Source organism: Aspergillus piperis, assembly GCF_003184755.1.
Source record: "Aspergillus piperis CBS 112811 unplaced genomic scaffold BO85scaffold_9, whole genome shotgun sequence".
NCBI lineage: Eukaryota > Fungi > Ascomycota > Eurotiomycetes > Eurotiales > Aspergillaceae > Aspergillus > Aspergillus piperis.
In genome coordinates this window covers 992,671-1,011,452 of record NW_020291599.1, presented here as the reverse complement: position 1 = coordinate 1,011,452, position 18,782 = coordinate 992,671, and the positions used below count along the sequence as shown (strand labels likewise).

The following is an 18,782-nucleotide window of genomic DNA, read 5'->3' as shown; positions in this document are numbered from 1 at the left end:
AAGCCAATCAACATGGTCGGGATCTTGACGAGGGCGACGATTAGACAGGCCAACGTCAATAGGGAACACTGGAACTGCTCCATGTCGGATGAGATATCTCAGCCTGTCGGATTCACGGAGGGTCTTTGGAAAAGTCTCGGTGTTGGTGACAAGGTACGTTTCCACTTCGGATGGAGGTATTGTGAGAAGTTCAGAAAGAAGGCGAACTGTCAATATCACCGTTCCCAGGCCGGTAAGGCGGTAACCGAAGGATGGTTCTACTGAAGCGGTGTTGATTGACATGGTGATGGTGATGGTGATGGTAAAGATGGTCGACGGGCTAAGGTTGTGTTATTAGGCGAGGAGATAGAGTGGAAGGCAAAGGAAAGAAGGAGCAAGCAAAAGAAAGAGCTGTACAGTGAATGCAACGTCATAATGTGTATTCAATTACATAGACGCCATAATTCTTTGAAGAACCCTATAATAGTACTATTAGTACCTTACTTTCTGCTACGCCTCTCTATCCGTCAACCCTTGGTTACGATAGCGATACTGCCGCTCCGCTACGCCTGAGGTATTGGCAATATCATCATCTTCCCCTTAATGGGCACACAACATGTTTTTTCTTTTTTTTTTCTTTTAAACCCTCTGCATCAGCACTGATGATGTGTGACTCTTCTTGACTACCCCGCTCGGTCACCTTCCAACCCGGTCTAGGCGGGTGATGCCTCGAACGGACTTGATTCCATCACACACCATCCGATGCCACGCCCTCGTCTCGGGGTGCTTCATCCTCCACTCATCTCTACGTTTTGTCTACACAAGTGCCGAGTTCCTGGGCCGATGATAGAGTGGGAGCACTTTCAATCCTTGGTGCGGCATGAACCGCATCTCTAAGCCAGCGACCCGATGAGTAGGGCTCGTCGACTATCTTCCGGGGCCCGATCGCATATAATAAGCGTTGAACCTAAATCGTGATGCCCAGCAGCTGATTGGCTCTTCGTAGGAACAACAGGAGACCAAGCACCCTCGGACCTACCAGGCCTCATGGATGACGCCATGCCATATTCCTGCGGTCAGACGACCGGAAAGTATAATAGCCTAAGTGCCTAAGCCAAGCCGGATGTTGTATGGAGAAAGAGAAATATTGATTCGCCTCATCCACGCGCAGCTCTGCACAGTACCCTAGCCGAGGCATGTTCTTACCCTATATGACGACTCATATCCTGCATTTCCCCGGATTTCCTCCACTGCAGGTGGAGACTTGCTAGACATTGTGGGACTCCGGCAGCGGCATTTCTATCCCTCTACGCTGCCGGAAGTGGAGGAGAAGCGACGGCTCGCCTAATGTTACCCCGAAAAGGCCTCTATACTCCTCCTTTTCCCATTTGCGCCTCGCATGACATGGTCTAATCACACACCATTTGTATCCGTTTCCCGATGTTTATCCGCTAGTCTGGAAATCCCGCAAGTACGGGCACCGCAACTACACATTCACACTGATACCTTCAATGTCACCCATGCAAATGTGAGGGGAAAGTGGCATTTAAATACCACCATGTGGCCAGCGTGCAACATGACCTGGCAGCAGTCAAGACAGCATCGCCAAAATGCACAGCATCAGTGCACTTCTCAGCTTGCTTGGGAGTCTCGCGCTCTCCAGCGCTGCTCCGTCACAGAACATCACTAGCGACACTTACTTCTATGGACAGTCTCCCGCGGTCTATCCGTCTCGTACGTGGTATTTCCCCATTTCATGCACAGCCTTCACTAACGCCTGGTCGAAGCCGAGGGAACGGGTACTGGGTCGTGGGCTTCCGCCTATGAGAAGGCTAAGGCCTTCGTCGCTCAATTGACGGACGACGAAAAGGTCAACCTCACGGCAGGAGTAAGCTCCAAGACTGGCTGCTCGGGCTTTATTGCTGAGATCCCGCGCCTCAATTTTCCCGGTCTCTGTGTCAGCGATGCAAGCAATGGCCTGGTACGTATGGCCTTCATACACGACAGGATATGTCTAATTTTTTGCAGAGGGGAACAGACTATGTCAACGGTTGGTCTAGCGGTATTCACGTCGGTGCCAGGTAACCTTTATGTCAACGAACGTCTCTACTGTTTCTAAAGCTAACATACTGATACAGTTGGAATCGAACCCTTGCCCGAGACCGGGCCAAGTACATGGGGCAAGAGTTTCACCGAAAAGGAGTGAACCTTCTTCTCGGTCCTGTTGTTGGCCCTCTTGGTCGGGTGGCAGAGGGCGGCCGCAACTGGGAAGGGTTCTCGAATGACCCCTACCTCACCGGAGCACTTGTATACGAAACAGTGCAGGGGGTACAGTCCTCTGGTGTTGGTGTCTCAACGAAGGTGAGAACTAGTCATTCATTGAGCGCCCACAGTATGGCTTATGGTTCAATAGCATTACATCGGCAACGAGCAAGAGACAAACCGAAACCCGGGAACGGTCAATGGTGTCGACGTGGCTGCCGTCTCGTCTAACATCGATGACAAGACAATCCACGAGCTCTACTTGTGGCCTTTTCAGGATGCCGTCCTGGCGGGAAGTGTTGCCATTATGTGCTCATATGAGCGGATCAACAACTCTTACGCTTGCCAGAACAGCAAGACACTTAATGGACTACTGAAGACAGAGTTGGGTTTCCAAGGTGAGGTTCTCCAACGCGGTCTCTACACAACGGTCATTAAATATCCTAGGTTACGTGATTACCGACTGGGGAGCCCAGCATGGTGGAATCGCCTCGGCCAATGCTGGTTTGGACATGGTAATGCCTGAAACGACGCTCTGGGGGTCCAACCTCACCACCGCTATTTCCAATGGCACGATGGAGGCATCAAGACTGGACGATATGGCGACTAGGTGAGCTTCGCAGCTTACTTTTCCAGTACGGCTAGGCTAATCGAATCAGGATTATCGCAACGTGGTATCAGTTGAACCAGGATACGGACTTTCCCACTCCCGGCGTTGGTATGCCAGCAACCGCCCAGTCGGAGCACCAGGCTGTTGTTGGAACGAGTCCCGACGAGAAGAGCACGCTTTTGGAGAGCGCAATTGAGGGGCACGTCTTGGTGAAGAATACCAAAAATGCTCTCCCTCTTCAAACCCCCCAGCTAGTGTCTGTCTTTGGCTATGATGCCAAGGTCATTGATTCTTTCGACCTTGCTTCTACTGTTTTGGGTGATAATGCTCTCTTCCAAAATTACACTCTTTGGGTGGGTGGTGGCTCAGGATCGAACTCACCGGCATATGTCATTGCGCCACTCAATGCCATTCAACAGCAGGCCTACGAGGACGGCACATCCGTGCTGTGGGACGTCAGTGCTCAAGATCCAGAGGTGGATCCCACCTCTGACGCATGCCTTGTCTTCATCAACAGCTATGCCACGGAAGGATATGACCGCCCCGCATTGACGGACGACTACAGCGACACCCTGGTCACGAATGTAGCAAGCAAGTGCAACAACACCATTGTCATCGTCCACAACGCTGGTATTCGCTTAGTGTATAACTGGATTGATCATGAGAATGTCACTGCCGTCGTCCTGGCACATCTGCCAGGTCAGGACACCGGCCATGCCTTGGTAGACATTCTCTACGGGCGGGCTAACCCCTCGGGCAAGCTTCCATACACCATCGCCAAGCAAGCCTCGGATTATGGCTCCTTGCTGCATCCATCGGAACCACAGACGCCGTATGGCCTATTCCCCCAGTCAGACTTCTCCGAGGGAGTTTATATCGACTACCGAGCATTTGACAAGGATAACATCACCCCGCAATTCGAGTTCGGGTTTGGCCTTTCGTACACCACCTTTGATTACTCGGGGCTGAGCATCGAAAAGACCAACGAGACGACCTCCGAGTATCCACCGTCGGCCGCTATTCAAGAAGGAGGAAACCCTCGCCTGTGGGATGAGTTGGTCACAGTTACGGCCGAGGTGCAGAACAGTGGATCGGTTGACGGGGCGGAGGTGGCCCAGCTGTATGTGGGGATACCCAATGGGCCGGTCCGTCAGCTGCGTGGGTTCGACAAGGTGCTTCTCTCCGCGGGCGAGACAGCCCAGGTGAGCTTCTCGCTGAATCGGCGCGACTTGAGCACTTGGAACGTGGAAGCGCAGCAGTGGCAGCTGCAGTCGGGCACGTATCAAGTGTACGTGGGACGGTCGAGCCGTGATTTGCCATTGACGGGGGAGTTTTCTATCTAAGATAACCACGGTGATCATGATTGAATGTTAGCATAAATGTGAGCAGCCCGCTCGGGCGATCTAAAAACTGCCGCTTATGTGTCTTCTGTCTCGGGCGAAGCTTGCCTCAAATGATCAAGCAGAGTTTCCCGGTCATTAATCTGTAGCACATTGTCTCGGCGTACCACGAGCACTGGTAAACCAAGGGATGTCATCCAAATGCCCTCTTGATGCCCTGATAAACGCCACAAGAACCCCCCTGCCGTAAGTGTAACGTCGCGCGCATCCCGGAGCGGGGTTATCACCAGTAGAAAGTGCAGCGACTAGCCAGGGTCAGCATGCCGGCATGAATACGAATGGTTGAGATTCTTCTCCCCGACTGCTGCGGGGTTCTAGCCCGGAGGTTCATGGTTGCCCTGCTGACCCTATTTATAAATCCCTTTTCCCCTCTTTTTCCAAGAGCATGAGGAGATATCTCTATTATGCATCTCAACAATGCCTTCTGACGCCCAGCAGGACTCAAACGCGCTAGGCCCCGAAAGCCCTAATGGCAACAGCCTGTCGTTAGATGTCCTCATTGTAGGAGCCGGATTCAGCGGCATCTACTGTCTACATGAATTGAGAAAGCTGGGACTCAAGACTGTCATCTTCGACGCTGCCCCAGATCTCGGAGGCACATGGCAGTGGAATCGCTACCCCGGGGCTCGCGTGGACTCTGAAGTGCCCGAGTATCAATTTTCTATCCCAGAAACATGGGTCAATTGGACCTGGTCCACCAACTATCCCGCCTATGACGAGATACGCCGGTATTTCGAGCACGTGGAGACCGTTCTCAACATCAAAAAGGACTGCTCTTTCAATACGGTCGTAGTATCGGCAGAATTCAATCCCAAAACTGGACGATGGAATATCATCACAGCCGATGGTCGTCACGCATCCGCAAAATACTTCATTGTCGCGACCGGTTTTGCCGCCAAGCGACACGTCCCTGAATGGCCAGGCATGGACTCCTTCCGTGGAGACATCCACCACTCTGCCTCCTGGCCTGAGAACGGAGTTGACTTCCAAGGCAAGCGATGCGCCGTGATTGGCACCGGCGCGTCCGGCGTCCAACTGACTCAAGCCCTGGGCCCCGTCGCCAACTCCCTCAAGGTGTTCCAGCGCACACCCAACCTAGCCATCCCGATGCGCAAGCGACCTCTCACCGTCGAAGAGCAAGAGCGCCTGAAGCCGCTGTACCCGGAGTTATTCCGACTACGGGAAACTTCATTCGGCGGGTTCACCTACGACTTCATCGAGCGAGGAGTCTTCGACGAGAACGAGAAAGAGCGCGAAGCATTCCTCGAGGGCCTCTGGGAAAAAGGCGGGTTCCGATACTGGGTCGGCTCTTACGGTGACTATCTCTTCGATGCCAAAGCCAGCAGGGTGATCTATGACTTCTGGGCACGTAAAGTGCGCGCGCGTATCGAGGACCCAGTTAAACGCGACCTGCTGGCCCCGTTAGAGCCACCACATCCGTGGGGTGTCAAGCGACCGAGCCTGGAACTGGACTACTATGACCAATTCAATCGTCCGAATGTGGATATTGTTGACGTGCGCAACAACCCCATTGATTCGTTCACCGAAAAGGGTATCCGTATGGCTGATGGCACGGAATATGAGTTCGACGTGATTTGTGTCGCGACCGGGTTTGATGTCTCCACTGGCGGACTCACCAATTTGGGTCTGCGCAGTACACAGGGCACGTATCTGAAAGATGAATGGGCCGCGACAGTACATACGTACCTCGGACTCACTATTCACGGGTACCCAAACCTCTTCTTTACGTATGGTCCCCAGGCAACAACGGCATTATCGAATGGGCCTACCACGATCGAACTCCAAGGGAGATGGATCATTGATGCGATTCGGACGATGGAGCGGAAGGGGATTAAATCAGTAGAGCCGACTTTATCGGCTATGCATAGCTGGAAGCATCGGATTGAAGAGCTGTCGAATCTGACGTTGCTGCCTACGACGCGGTCGACGTATATGGGAGGAACATTTCCGGGGAAGCCGTTTGAGCAGTTGAATTATACGGGTGGGATTCCGATGTACAAGGGGGAGATTAGAAGGGCGTTGCCGGGTTTTGAGGGATTCAGGGTTTTGATGCAGTAGTATATTAGGCTTCATGGACTCTTAAAGTTGCAGAGATGTAGACGAAAAAAGATGTCCAGTCAAATGATTTATGGTGGTCGTATTGAATAGTAATTGCAGCTTCCGGATTTCCATGGGACTCGTAGTGTCATTTTGTGAATGTGATCATTCCTACTTTAGTATTGAACCTTCTAGGTGACTATCTGTTATTCATAAACGGTCATCATCTTCACCGTCATTGCTTTCTATAAGGAGACCATCATCTCTCGGAATTCTGCTTCTTACTATATTCCACAATCGTCTATACCCTCTAAGGCAGGTCATATAGAGACACTTCATATATTGTCAAACCTCTGCGAAGCACATCGAATTAAATATATCACTTCTTCTCAAATAAGAGACAGAGACATGGCGAAAGAGATTCCCATAATGTTTTAAAGATTTACCTTGGTCCGCGGTCTAAAACAACAGACTAGATGACCAAGTTCCAGCTATGCAGCGGAGACCGTTGGCAGATGTATAGTCCTAATTGAAAGCGCCTCCTTATTTCAAATCCCCGGCTTTCAATGAATATATGAGAGGTATAAATTGGGTTTGAGACTATCCTCAAACAGACTATATAGCATCGCACTATCTTGCACCTATGACCTCCACACTATCAGCAACACCAGTGAAGCTGTCAGTAGCTATGCTTAAGCAAGACGATATAGGCTGCTTCAGCGTGGTTTCATCACATGCTACGCGACTTTTTCAATCTTGAAGATCTATAATATCTCGAAAGCGAAGCCTGGATAAGACATATAGGCTTCTTAGTTTCCTACCGGTTGAATCCAGTCTGTCCAATATTTAGCAGGATGAGCAACAAGGGCCAGTATGGGAGCTTGCGCCGCTAAGAGACCCCAAACAAGGCTAGTTTTTTCCGTGATCCGGAACTCTTCAGCGTCCTTGGCCAACTCAGGCCGGGTGCTCTTCATTGGTGACCACAAGCAGTTGTCACCTCCAGTTTTTATTTATCCTGGTGAGGTGGCGTGGGCCAAGTCAGCCTTCGAGCGTCTGGTGGACAAGAACTACCACCAGACATTTCTGGATGTAGTCTTTATATCCTGTCGCCTTATATACCAGCAGGCCTCAAAGACCTATTATCAAAGCAAAGTTTAATCTTTCAAGAATGAGCCTACCAGTACTGTTAAGATAGACCAGCAGAAGCCTCCGCTGGGAAGGAGCCGAATATGTGGTCAGCACCGCCGAGATGATGATGCAAACGACAACATCCTGAAGACCCTGCCGGTATTGAAGTCATTCGGAGAGCGCCGAGGCAGGCTAAAGAGGGTCATGAATTTTCCCGGGTGTTCTTGCCTTGGTAGTAGCTCGTTTATTTCATGTGTTGCCTGCTTCCCATAGGCGCACTTCGACGTCGCGCGCTACATGATTTACGCTGCGCTTCAATGCTAGTATTTGCTTCTCATCTGTATTGGTAGCCGACGTAGCCTACCCTTCGTTTTGCGCTACATTCTTTGGCACGGCCTGGAGATACGCTTGATAATGTCGTATAGATCATATACAAATATAATAAACGTCGTCTATTCTCCGTTATATCCTAATAGTATCATGTAGTGGGGACTAGTGATTCAAACTTTTACCGTTGGAACTGAACAGACTCCCAATTATTTCTACCGTATTACGTGTTCCAGCCTGAGGCAGAAGGGATGCTGCCTGGATGTAATGTAGCGAATCATAGCTCGGGCGCTATCAGATGGTGCGATCAGATTAGATAGGCCCCATCCCGATGATCACGAGGTCCCTGGCTTCAACTGTGTTCATGTATGTCCGACTGTCCCGTTCGGGAGTATTCCTCCGAGTTCATTTCGAGGTTCCGTGTAGATATTGGTTATCACAATGGAACATTGAGACTATGCTTCGCTAGTCAAGGCACAGGGCTTTGCACCTGTACCATACATTCCATCTCTCAGGACCACGTGGGTCTCAGACTTCGCCCCCGGCCGGACTCGGTCGGAGGGTACGGGCGACTCGGTCACGCCCCACTCGCACTCAGCCATCTCCGAGCTTCGTGACTCTGCTTGTCTTTCCCCTCTTCAATCATCACTCACCCCATCTGGATCCTCGATGCCATGCTGTCCACCAGCTGGCTTCTCCTCCTGGTATACTTGGGGCTGGCCTGCGCCGGTCGGCCGCCAACCGACGAGGGATGCGTGACGGCGGTGTACACCGCCCTGGGTTATCTCTCTTTTTCCGGCGACCCGACCCAAGGAGCCTGGGAGGCGCGCTGTCAGAACCGGCTGAAAGTGACTTCCACGTATGCCTCGGCGGATGTTTACTGTACGGAGGAGGAGCAAGTCGCGGGGTTCGCTCAGTTGCAACGCTACTGCCTGGAATATGGCAAGGTTGAGTTGATGCCTCGAGAGCAGGTGGCCGAGAATCTTACCCACGATGCGCTCAGTCGCATGCCTGTCGTTGAATATGGGCAGATTCCAAAGTCGCAGCGCATTCCTACTACAGTTCTCATCTCTCCGACCTTCTATCGTCGGACCTTTGACACGATTGTATGTTCTTAGGGATGATTACAACCACTCTTCTAACCATCATCTGCGCAGGATACTTGGCAATTCGAGGTTTGGTCGCACAATGCATTCGGGTAAGAGAGCAATGCTCTGTCATGCGCAACAGTGATACTGACCGAAATAGCCTATTAGGATATGCATTTTGGGCCCTCGTTCTCGCTGTTGGCATCTTCCATCGTCTCGTGCGACACATCTTCCACGCGCTAGACATTCGGGCAGGACAGTGGGCGCGATCTCGTGTGAGATGGCTATGGATACCGCTAGATGGGACGTATCACTGGTTGCAAACTCATCTAGTGGTACCGGCCCCATTGTCATCACCACGGCGGAAGCTGCTTTGGTGGACGTTTCCTACACGCATTGAAGCAGTGACCGTTTTGTTGTTCTGGGTGTTGAGCGTCGTCGTCTGCACATTGGAGTACCGGCCAGTTGAGGGAAATCTCTAGTACGTTCCTCAGTTCATGGACATAAAACAGCATAACTGACGGAATCCAGTTGGCCCTCCATACCGGATCAAATCATGCGCTATGCCGCTGACCGAACCGGTGTCTTATCTTTCGCCAATCTCCCGCTAGTGTGGCTCTTTGCCGGACGCAACAACATCTTCATTTGGGCGACAGGATGGAGCTTTGGGACGTTCAACTTGTTTCATCGACATGTTGCGTGGATTGCTACTGTCCAGGCTGTCGCACATACCCTCATCTACCTTGTCATCATGTACCAAAGTATGCTTCTCACATCGATATAGTCTTGGGCATATTACTGACAACATTACAGAAGGCAACGTGATCAGGAAGCTTCACAAGCCGTATCTAATCTGGGGAACGCTGGTACGGCTTCACCCAAACCACTGTTTGTTCACGACTAACGATTTGTAGGCAACCGTCGTGATGGTCGCCATTCTTCCCTTTGCCGTGCAATGGTTCCGCCACCGGTTATACGAAACATTTCTACTACTACACATCCTCTTTTCCATTGCTGTTCTATTCGGTTGCTTCTAGTCAGTCCCCCCTTACCTTTGCTCATCAACATCCACTAATCACCGTCCTAGCCACACAATCATCTTTGAAGGTCACGACTACTGGAACTACCTCTGGCCAGCAGTAGCCATTTGGATCGTCGACCGATCCCTGCGCCTAATCCGCCTCATCTACTGCAACATCCACGTGGGAGCCAACGCCGGAAAAGGCGTCCAGTATACGCGCAGCACAGCAACCTACGACCCATCATCCGACGTCATTCGTCTAGAAGTGACCCCGGGATCAGCTCACATCCGCCCCTCTCCGGGAGACTTCTACTATCTCTACCAGCCCTTCCGACTAACCGGTTGGGAAAGCCACCCATTCACCCTCGGCGCATGGTCTTACGACACTCATGAACGCCAATTCGTCTCAACAAAAGACAACGAAGTAGACATAGACGTCACTCAAGTGCCCCTCCTCTCCGACCCATCCTCACTAGGCACAGCCACCCCCGACGAAACACAACTGAAGCACCCGCAAAAGCACAGTCACAACCGCCATGTCCAGCAGCAAATACCCAAATTCATCTTCTGGATTCGTCCGTACGACGGCTGGACCCGCTCCCTTCGCCAGCAATGCATCAACTCCCCCGATCTAACCACCACCACAACCATCCTCCTCGAAGGGCCGTACGGCAACCACTTTCCACTGTGGAGCTACGAATCCGTCCTACTAATAGCGGGAGGAACGGGCATAGCAGCCGCGGTGCCGTATATCCAGGACCATGTTGTACGGTCATCTACCGAGTCAGAGCAGATCCTTTCTTCGAGTAGAAAGGACGGCAACACGACACAGACGAAGGATATGCGTCTCATCTGGGTAACCCGCCAAGAAGCATTCGCGCAGCAGGTCGCAGGGAGAGAATTAGTGCCTGCGTTAGCGAGGGATGATTTCCGGGCGGAGTTTTATTGCACTTCGTCTTCAACTCCCGCTCCCCCCAGATCGGTCGGTCACGACGACGACGACGACGGAAGTGATACAGATACAGACCGGCGAAGTAGCCGCGACCATCTTTGGAAGGGAGGATCTGGAAACATAAATTTCCTTCCCGGTCGGCCCAATCTGGAATCACTCGTCCTTGACCACGCGCACGAAGCCCAGCTCAGTGAATCATCTGCTGTGGTACTGGTATGTGGGCCTTCCGCCTTGGCGGATGAAGCGCGTGCGGCGGTGCATTTGGCTATGAGACGGGGATATAGGCGGATACGGTATGTGGAGGAATCATTTAGTTGGTAGGCTACTGTTCAGGATGAGGTTACGAGGTTATGAATGTTGTTGATATATTTCATTGCAATGGAGTGCAAATGTACATAGTTATGGGCTCGTATATCTACAACATGGCGTTCATAGACTGAATTTCAACTGATGGCTCAACTATCCATCTATGACATGTATCTCTGACTCTAGATTTAGGCAAGTACATGCTATGATTTCCACTGGGCTGTTGATACATGTCAGACGATATGCGACAGCCGAATCACCATGAAATAATTACATTCTCATTGCACATCAATCTCATACAGTTATACTACTTGCTTTAACCCACAATTGAACAATAACCCAAACCCACATTCAACAAAAACCGACAATACACCCAACTCATAAACAAACAGACGGCATCCCTACCAACAAGTCAACGTCACCTTCTCATCCACCCACCTCTCCCCACCTCCAACCACCACCTCCCGAAACACCCATTCGCCGACATCCGCCCTCGGAATCGTCCATCCCACTGCAGGCTTCTCCCTCTCCGTGCCCACACGAACCTTCTCAGCCCCATACCCAGACCCCAGCATATGATTCCCGGTCAACAAACTCCCCGGCCTGAGGATCACCACTCCCCGAAACAACTCCCTCGCCTCCCTTTCCGCCAACATCTCCTCCATCGCCCACTTATCCGCATGCGGCACATGCAGCAACCCATGATACACCCGGCGCAACAGGAAGGGCACGTCAATTTGCTTCTGGCTCGGATCGACGCCCATACCAGAGAGAACGGTGAGGAGCGGCCGATTTGCTAGGTTCGAATGGAGTAGGAACTCCGGGTATGTGTTGTAGATATCCCGCAGGGCTGTGAGCAGCGCCCGTGTCGCTTCTTCGCAAATATGCGGCTGGTCAAATTCGAATGCCCAGCCACGAAGGTGCCCTGTGGCGCCGATTCCGGAGATGATATGGGAGACTAAGGTTGGAGGAGTAGCAGAGGAAGGCCTTAGGAGAAGTGTATTCTTCACGGCTTCTGGGTCGGTCGCATCGCCGGTTATTATACGGAGTTGGGAGTCCAGAGTCTCTTGGTTTATGTTATGGCTGCGGAGGAGGGCTATAAGCTTGGTTGGAGTGCGGGCTAGTGCGACGGCGTGGTAGCCATTCTGTAGGGTGTGGGCGAGGCAGGCGTTGATGCAGCCGCCTGTGGCGCCGAGGAAGGCGATGGTTGGTTTGGACATTGTGTGTTCGTCTATGTGTGCGGAATGGAGGATAATGGGAGAAAATTAGTGAGTGAATTAATGATGAAGGATGGAGAATGGAGGTTTCGAAATGTTGACAAGGTCAGTCGGTGGTGGGTTTATATTTGCGGCGAGGGATCAGAAAGTCTCCGTTGCCAGACGGAACTGAAGGAAGAAGATGCGCTGGGACCATTATTCTCCCGCAGATGGATCGATGACCGTGGTTGAAACCATCCACTTGGGAAGCAGCACGTTGGTTTTTGAGAGGTAGTGGTGTGTTTGCTTCTGCTACTTGTGTGTTATGTGTTTCATGATACTTAGGTAGGGTTTGGCGGTGCTTGTGAAGCCTTCTTGGTCCACCAACATAGGTGTCAAACACGTGTATACCTTCCTAACAATATTTCTGTCGTGCTTATTAACTTGTAACTCTACGACTGGTGAACAATGCATTTGGCAAATTCAATTTGTGTCAATGTATCCCCTCACGGCCGTAATATTTGCGGATACTTTTGCTTTCAGGTCATGCTTGGTTATGATTCGGAGGTATATTTTCGAAGTGTAGTTGCTCATTCTATTAGATGTGGTACTTGCATGTTTCCATTGGTTATGCAACGATATATTTCAAATGAGTCTCCGACGGCAGCCGACAGACATCACCGTCGTAGTATGACTGGAACTAATCCGTTGAGATGTGAGCGTCCATCTCCCCGGAGTACTACGCAACCCTAGATAATGTGACCATAGGCATCACTAGCAGAGATAGCCCTCACAGCCAGCAGACCACCCGAGCCGGAAACCAGGCAGCTAGTTACATGGATGCCTACTTAACTAAGAAGTGCCGCCGGAACCAGTGACTTTCAGCTGCGTATAGCTCCTTTACACTGCTAATTGTGTACTCCGTGTAGTGTCGCTAGTCGGCAAAGTGGAGATGATGTATGCAGTCTGCTGGCTTTGTTGATGCACCCAAAGTGCTAGTTAGTCGATCTCAAAGATCTATCTGCATTGTTGAGGAAATGATAGTCACCAGGTGGTCAGTGCTTGCTGTTGAGACAAACATCTTTCTCCATGTTGCGGACTATCTTGTGACTGACTTGCGGACCCACAAATGAACACTATTCTTGAATGAACCCCTGTTCTAAAGCTTTAACTTGCTTCCTTAAATTCAGATATGATAGTTCTCAAAAGAATCCAGGAAAGTTTGTCTTGATTCTCTCTCTCTTCGTGGTGCTACCGGGCAGGTGCTAGAGATAGATATTCGACTCAATGAACTGCCACGAACACTGATGTATTAATCCGACGAGCATACTTTGATCGCAAATATCCCGGAAAATAGCTAGGGTAATTTGTTATTGATCCGAGGGCTCATTTCTGAACAACTGACTCGAGTTTGCCTTCCAGACAGTCTTTTTGGGCGATTTTCTATGATATCAGACCTATCCGGTGGGTCACACATGAGATGTCACGAACTCATATGTCTTCCGTCCACAAATTGCATGAGGTTCGGAACGACATCTGCTGCAAGTGATATGTCATGTATATCCCCTGAATATCATGCATCTCTGTGGGGATTTGCCCGAACCCAGCTCACTAATTCCGAAATGTATGCAGAGGTTGCATAAGCGATTCATGCAGGAGTAACTACGTTGGCGAGGACTTCGCTACACATATTCTGGATGTCACTTGAATAGTCCTTGATGATCTCTCTTCCGAGAGACCTTCAGCGCTGTAAAATGCGCACTGCCACCACCAAGACTATCCTCATGCAAGGAGTTAACTGATTTCTAGACAAGAGTGTCTTGAACCCTAATCGGCGGTTGAAAGCTTCATCATCGCAGAGGTTTTCAGATGGCCGTGATATTCCATAAAGACCAAAGGGCATCCAGGTGCAGTCCAACAACTATAAGAAGGCATCTCGCGGCCATCCTTTCAACCCATCAACAACACAATCCAAGATTTTCTCTTGTCTATCTCACACATCACTCAACCAATCTACTACTCTTCTTTACCTCTATCCAACCATCAATCATCATGAAGTTCTTCGCAGTTGCCACCCTCGTCGCGGCCACCGCTATGGCCGGTGCTGTCCCTCGAGGCTACCAGTGGATCAGCCACAACGACCGCTCAGAATCAGGTCTCAGCAGCTCTCATGCTCAGAATACCTGCGGAACGAACAATGTAAAGTGCTGCCAGGGTTTCAGTCCCGAGCATGGGCTGTCCCGCCAAGATGAGAGTCGCTTCCGGGCCGGATTGGGCGAGGGTGTACCCGGCGAATTGCAAGGTGGAAACAACTGTGGTCCTTGTAAGTTGATCTCCTTGAAGCGTTTGCTAGGTATCGAAGCTGATCAACTTGTCTAACAATAGGCGGCAATGAAGAAGGATCTCGGAGCGTTGCCTGCTGCTCTGAAGGCGTGAGTGACCTGGATTCCTAACCAGGTCAGATGAAAGATACTGACAATCACCTTGACACAGAGCAATAACCTCATCAGCCTCCCATGCATTGCCATTGGACGCCTGATGTAAATGTCACTCTTCGCTGCGCGAGTATTCCGGGGAGAGTCTCTCAGCAATGCTGGATATTGTACAGTTGGGTGGTATCAATGGGGTCAAAAGATGATATGTTGATGTTTGCGCGTCATAGTAGTATTTGAATGTTTTGGAGTTAGTTTACTCTTCTTCATTGGCTCTTTATTCGTTAGTTGTCGTCTACAGAATCTTCCTTGGTGACTGGAGAGTCCGTTTAGCTTATATCAACACGAGTTAATCGAAGCCCAGGACTGGATATACCTTATTTTGTTGATATGGTTCAAGACGTCAGTGTTAAATTACTAGGCTGGGCTTTAAGCTTCAATACTAGGAAGCAGGGTTTTGAGTTGTGCACAGCTTGAGCAGGACATTGCCTTGGAGAGTATAAAATCTTTATCATCAGACCGATTGGCCTAGTGGTTTTAGGGCGTCTGTCTTACATAATTGAAGCGCACAGAAGGTCCCCGGTTCGATCCCGGGATCGGTCATTTGTTTTGTTTTTTACTCACATAACTTTTTGCTCTCATGCTTCTTTGATCGAATTTTATATTGATAGTTCTTTCTTTTGCTGGTCAGGCTGGCATTCTGGAGCTCTTATGTCAATGTTTCAAGTATTCCGCTCATCACTCTGTGCAATATCCTTGCTGGAACACTTCGGGAGCCATTCCGGGCCAACCAAGCCCGCCTATAGTCAGTCAGTCCACTGCAATCAACTTACGCAAGTACGACGAATATGATGCGCATATTGCGTGAACCTCGACATATTAAAATTTAGTACAACAGTAATTGAACTTTGCTCCCACAATACGAGTTCAGTTATTCTTGGCTGGCTCCTGTCAATTTAGTCATCCGGCCTCCACCGGAAGAGATCCCGTTCCCCGCGACCCCGGATTTTCTTCCTTCTGCATCGCCCAACTACTTGCTGTATCTCCGGGGTCTTCTATCCAGGATCGCATGACACCCCAGATCCCTCCCCACCATGTCTAGCGTGCAAGACTCTCATGTTCGTCATTCCGACAGCTCTGGTCGCCCCAATAAACGTCGCAAAGTGGCAATTGCGTGCGACGAATGCCGTGCTCGGAAGGTCCGCTGTGACGGGAGACAACCCGGTGCGTTATTCCTCACTTGTGACTCTTCCGAGAGACCCAGGTTACGTCGCTAATCTCTGAGTGCCAAGTCTGTGGGCCATGCGCAAAACGAGTGGACCAGGGAAGCCAATGTGTTTACACTGGGGAACTGGAGAAAAAGCGAGCAGTTCGCAAGTGAGTGCCTTCTGGCTGCCTCAGGCACTAACGGGCTCCTTCCCGATTTGTCCAACTCGAACTAACGGTCATCTCACGATGGCAGTTACATCGAAAGTCTGGAAAGCCGGATCAAACATCTAGAGAGTCCTCGTTCCTTTTATGACAGTGGAGAAGGACGGCCTGTGCAATCTTATGATAGCTCGGACCAGTTGCAGGTAAGCTACTCCTTGGAGTAAACCACCTGTGAGAGTACTAGTATGTTCAGGTCACACTCACACTTTGCAGCATCATGCCTCGCCCTCTATGGGAGTGTCCACTCGCCATAATCGACCTGGGAGCATTGTCTCTACAGCGACTACGAATGCAGACCATCTTTCTCCGGCGCGAAGCACCCCACAATGTACACCCAAAGTAAATCCCCATCTTGTCACTAGGCACACTACTACCTATCAGTCACCAGCCTCGCTGGATCAGTCGCTTCGACTGAAAGACCCAACGGACAGTGTCAACGCCATGATGGGTGCCGTGGAGGATGAACGTCCCACACAGGGCTTTTTTGGCAGCTCTAGTGCTGCCAGCTTTATCCGTCAAATCAAAACTGCCATAGATAAGAAAGTTTCGTCGCCGAACCGCCACACTTCGGATTCGATTCTTGGGGTTGGTCCGCCTCCCAGTTTGATGTCCACGAAGAAGCCACGGTTATCCACAGTCCCCAACTATGTCCTCCCTCCACGAAAGACGGCAGATAGCCTCATGGGGGTTTACTGGGAGTTTGTTTTCCCACTATATCCACTCGTTGACAGCCTTCAGTTGAGAAGAGAATATGAGATGATTTGGACAGGGGAGGCTCTTCAATCTGATGAAAACATGCTTATGTGTACCGTCAATGTCATTTTTGCACTGGCCTGTCAACTGGCTGACTTTATCCCACCAGAGGAGCGGGAGGCTTCTGCAGATGCATTCTTTACTCGTGCAAAGGATCTTCTTCAATTCAACCTCTGGAATACAGGCTCCGCTGCTCTAATTCAATGTCTGCTTCTAATGGCTCAGTATTTGCAAAGCACCGACTCCGCTCATCAGTGCTGGATTGTCACCGGGCTGGCTATCCGCAATGCCCAAGGCCTTGGCTTGCATCTTCCCCAAACAATCGCTCGTCTTCACAATCCACAGGAACAGCAGCTGGCTCGCAAAATATGGCACGGATGTGTCCTGATGGATCGGTACGTGATCTCAATCTGATCAGTCGGTCTGTCCGAGTTCTGACATCTTATAGAGTCATATCCATGACATTTGGACGCCCTGCCATGATCTCTAAGGCATCGTGCGGGTCGGTTCCTCTACCAGCTACGGTGGACGAGGAGTATATCCCTGCAGTGTCTGGGTCCGAGGTGACACAGCCAGCAGACCGACCATCAGTCATGGCATTCTATGCAAAGTCTCTTGAACTTTATGAAATCCTGAATGATATCCTCTTGAGTCTGTACAGTCCGACAACCGATGAAAGTCCAGAAGACATCTATGACTATTACTTCAATAAAGAAGCCAATCAAGGAGAGCGGACCATATTCGAACTCGACCGGGCACTTACGAAATGGTCCCGAAGCCTACCATCACACTTGCGAGGTGAATCACATCTAGGGGGCGGATATACAGTCTTCTACCACCAAAGTGTTGTATTGCGTGCAAGGTAGGTTACCATTTGTGTGTTCAATGGTGAACTTCCAAACTGACCCTTTCGCAAGATTCCTTCACGTAAGGATGCTTCTCTTCAGACCTATCCTGTCCAGATACTGTACTTCACGTGAAATCGGGATTGCGGATCCAATGATTTCCCTGCAAGACTCTTTTCCTCAGCGAGTTGCATTGCAATGCTCGACCATTTGCGTCAAGGTTGCTCAAGAGGTTATCGGGCTAATACACAGTAATCTGCCCGCCGATGGAAGTTCAGGCCCTCTTCCTGCCTGGTGGTACAACATCCTATGTGAGTAGCTAGCCCTGGTGAATAACTTTCAGCGAAGCTCATGATGTACAGACGTTTACACCGCTGCCACCGTTCTCATAGCCGGTCGTCTCTGTCCTGCTATATTAGAAGAGGTGACTGAAGCTGCAATCACGCAATCGTGGGGAAACGCTTTGGAGGTATTGCAAAGATATCATAGCCACAGCACGTCCGCCCGGCGATGTGTTGCAGCTCTCGAAATTCTCTACGAACGGGTAGTATCTGAAGGGCCTCCACTCCATGACCACCAAACGAGCGCTTTCCCCACGAACCCTGCGTCTAATGGTCTCGGCGATCTCTCTTTAGGGGAGGGTATCAATTCAATACTGTTGGATAGCCTTGACTTCCCAGACTTTCAAGATATGTCATGGTTGAACAGTGTTCCCAGCAACCTCTTCTGAGCGGGCTTCCTGATGGTGAATCATTTTCTACATACGCAATTAGCAGAACAAACTTTGTTTCTCGGTCTGCTACACGAAGGTGGATTTTGCGAGTTGTTTCGAGCAAACCAGCTAATTACAGCAAGGCATCGGTCTAAGCAAGGCAGCTGTGGGAGAACGTAATGTCCTTTTTCTTTTCTCTGAATAAATTTACGACATATCCAAGCCTGTAAGTCATCCAAAACATAGGTGTTCAATTATGCTGTTTGAAGTTGTACATCACTG

General features: G+C 50.4%; 7 protein-coding genes and 1 non-coding gene across 8 annotated transcripts; 7 read left to right on the top strand and 1 right to left on the bottom strand.

Annotated features, from left to right (window-relative positions):
• Positions 1 to 12: 12 nt before the first annotated feature.
• Positions 13 to 264, top strand: BO85DRAFT_488409 (uncharacterized protein; the record flags this gene model as incomplete). The annotated part of the gene is made up of 2 exons (XM_025663529.1): positions 13 to 153; positions 229 to 264. 2 exons carry the CDS (start codon positions 13 to 15, stop codon positions 262 to 264), a joined length of 177 nt encoding a protein of 58 aa, XP_025515619.1.
• A 1,325-nt stretch (positions 265 to 1,589) lies between these two features.
• On the top strand, positions 1,590 to 4,279 carry BO85DRAFT_421598 (beta-glucosidase; the record flags this gene model as incomplete). Its single annotated transcript, XM_025657936.1, has 7 exons — positions 1,590 to 1,713; positions 1,767 to 1,960; positions 2,008 to 2,060; positions 2,118 to 2,340; positions 2,393 to 2,639; positions 2,689 to 2,851; positions 2,901 to 4,279. The coding sequence occupies 7 exons, from the start codon at positions 1,590 to 1,592 to the stop codon at positions 4,192 to 4,194; spliced, it is 2,298 nt and encodes a 765-aa protein (XP_025515618.1). The 3' UTR covers positions 4,195 to 4,279.
• A 357-nt stretch (positions 4,280 to 4,636) lies between these two features.
• BO85DRAFT_449658 (flavin-containing monooxygenase) lies at positions 4,637 to 6,441 on the top strand. Its single transcript, XM_025660202.1, has one exon. The coding sequence runs from the start codon at positions 4,669 to 4,671 to the stop codon at positions 6,328 to 6,330; it is 1,662 nt and encodes a 553-aa protein (XP_025515617.1). The 5' UTR covers positions 4,637 to 4,668; the 3' UTR covers positions 6,331 to 6,441.
• Positions 6,442 to 8,423: 1,982 nt separating this feature from the next.
• BO85DRAFT_421592 (ferric reductase family protein) lies at positions 8,424 to 11,282 on the top strand. Its single transcript, XM_025657935.1, has 7 exons — positions 8,424 to 8,870; positions 8,922 to 8,962; positions 9,013 to 9,333; positions 9,384 to 9,613; positions 9,666 to 9,718; positions 9,767 to 9,888; positions 9,940 to 11,282. The coding sequence occupies exons 1-7, from the start codon at positions 8,439 to 8,441 to the stop codon at positions 11,144 to 11,146; spliced, it is 2,406 nt and encodes an 801-aa protein (XP_025515616.1). The 5' UTR covers positions 8,424 to 8,438; the 3' UTR covers positions 11,147 to 11,282.
• A 250-nt stretch (positions 11,283 to 11,532) lies between these two features.
• On the bottom strand, positions 11,533 to 12,351 carry BO85DRAFT_514494 (uncharacterized protein; the record flags this gene model as incomplete). The annotated part of the gene is made up of 1 exon (XM_025664761.1): positions 11,533 to 12,351. One exon carries the CDS (start codon positions 12,349 to 12,351, stop codon positions 11,533 to 11,535), a length of 819 nt encoding a protein of 272 aa, XP_025515615.1.
• A 2,028-nt stretch (positions 12,352 to 14,379) lies between these two features.
• On the top strand, positions 14,380 to 14,871 carry BO85DRAFT_488404 (uncharacterized protein; the record flags this gene model as incomplete). Its single annotated transcript, XM_025663528.1, has 3 exons — positions 14,380 to 14,650; positions 14,713 to 14,759; positions 14,821 to 14,871. 3 exons carry the CDS (start codon positions 14,380 to 14,382, stop codon positions 14,869 to 14,871), a joined length of 369 nt encoding a protein of 122 aa, XP_025515614.1.
• Positions 14,872 to 15,276: 405 nt separating this feature from the next.
• BO85DRAFT_t154 lies at positions 15,277 to 15,362 on the top strand. Its single transcript has one exon. It is a non-coding gene; the product is annotated as a tRNA-Val (tRNA).
• Positions 15,363 to 15,848: 486 nt separating this feature from the next.
• On the top strand, positions 15,849 to 18,704 carry BO85DRAFT_514490 (transcription factor domain-containing protein). Its single transcript, XM_025664760.1, has 7 exons — positions 15,849 to 15,983; positions 16,052 to 16,136; positions 16,222 to 16,333; positions 16,572 to 17,338; positions 17,392 to 17,805; positions 17,861 to 18,099; positions 18,151 to 18,704. Exons 1-7 carry the CDS (start codon positions 15,854 to 15,856, stop codon positions 18,516 to 18,518), a joined length of 2,115 nt encoding a protein of 704 aa, XP_025515613.1. The 5' UTR covers positions 15,849 to 15,853; the 3' UTR covers positions 18,519 to 18,704.
• The last annotated feature ends 78 nt before the right edge of the window (positions 18,705 to 18,782 follow it).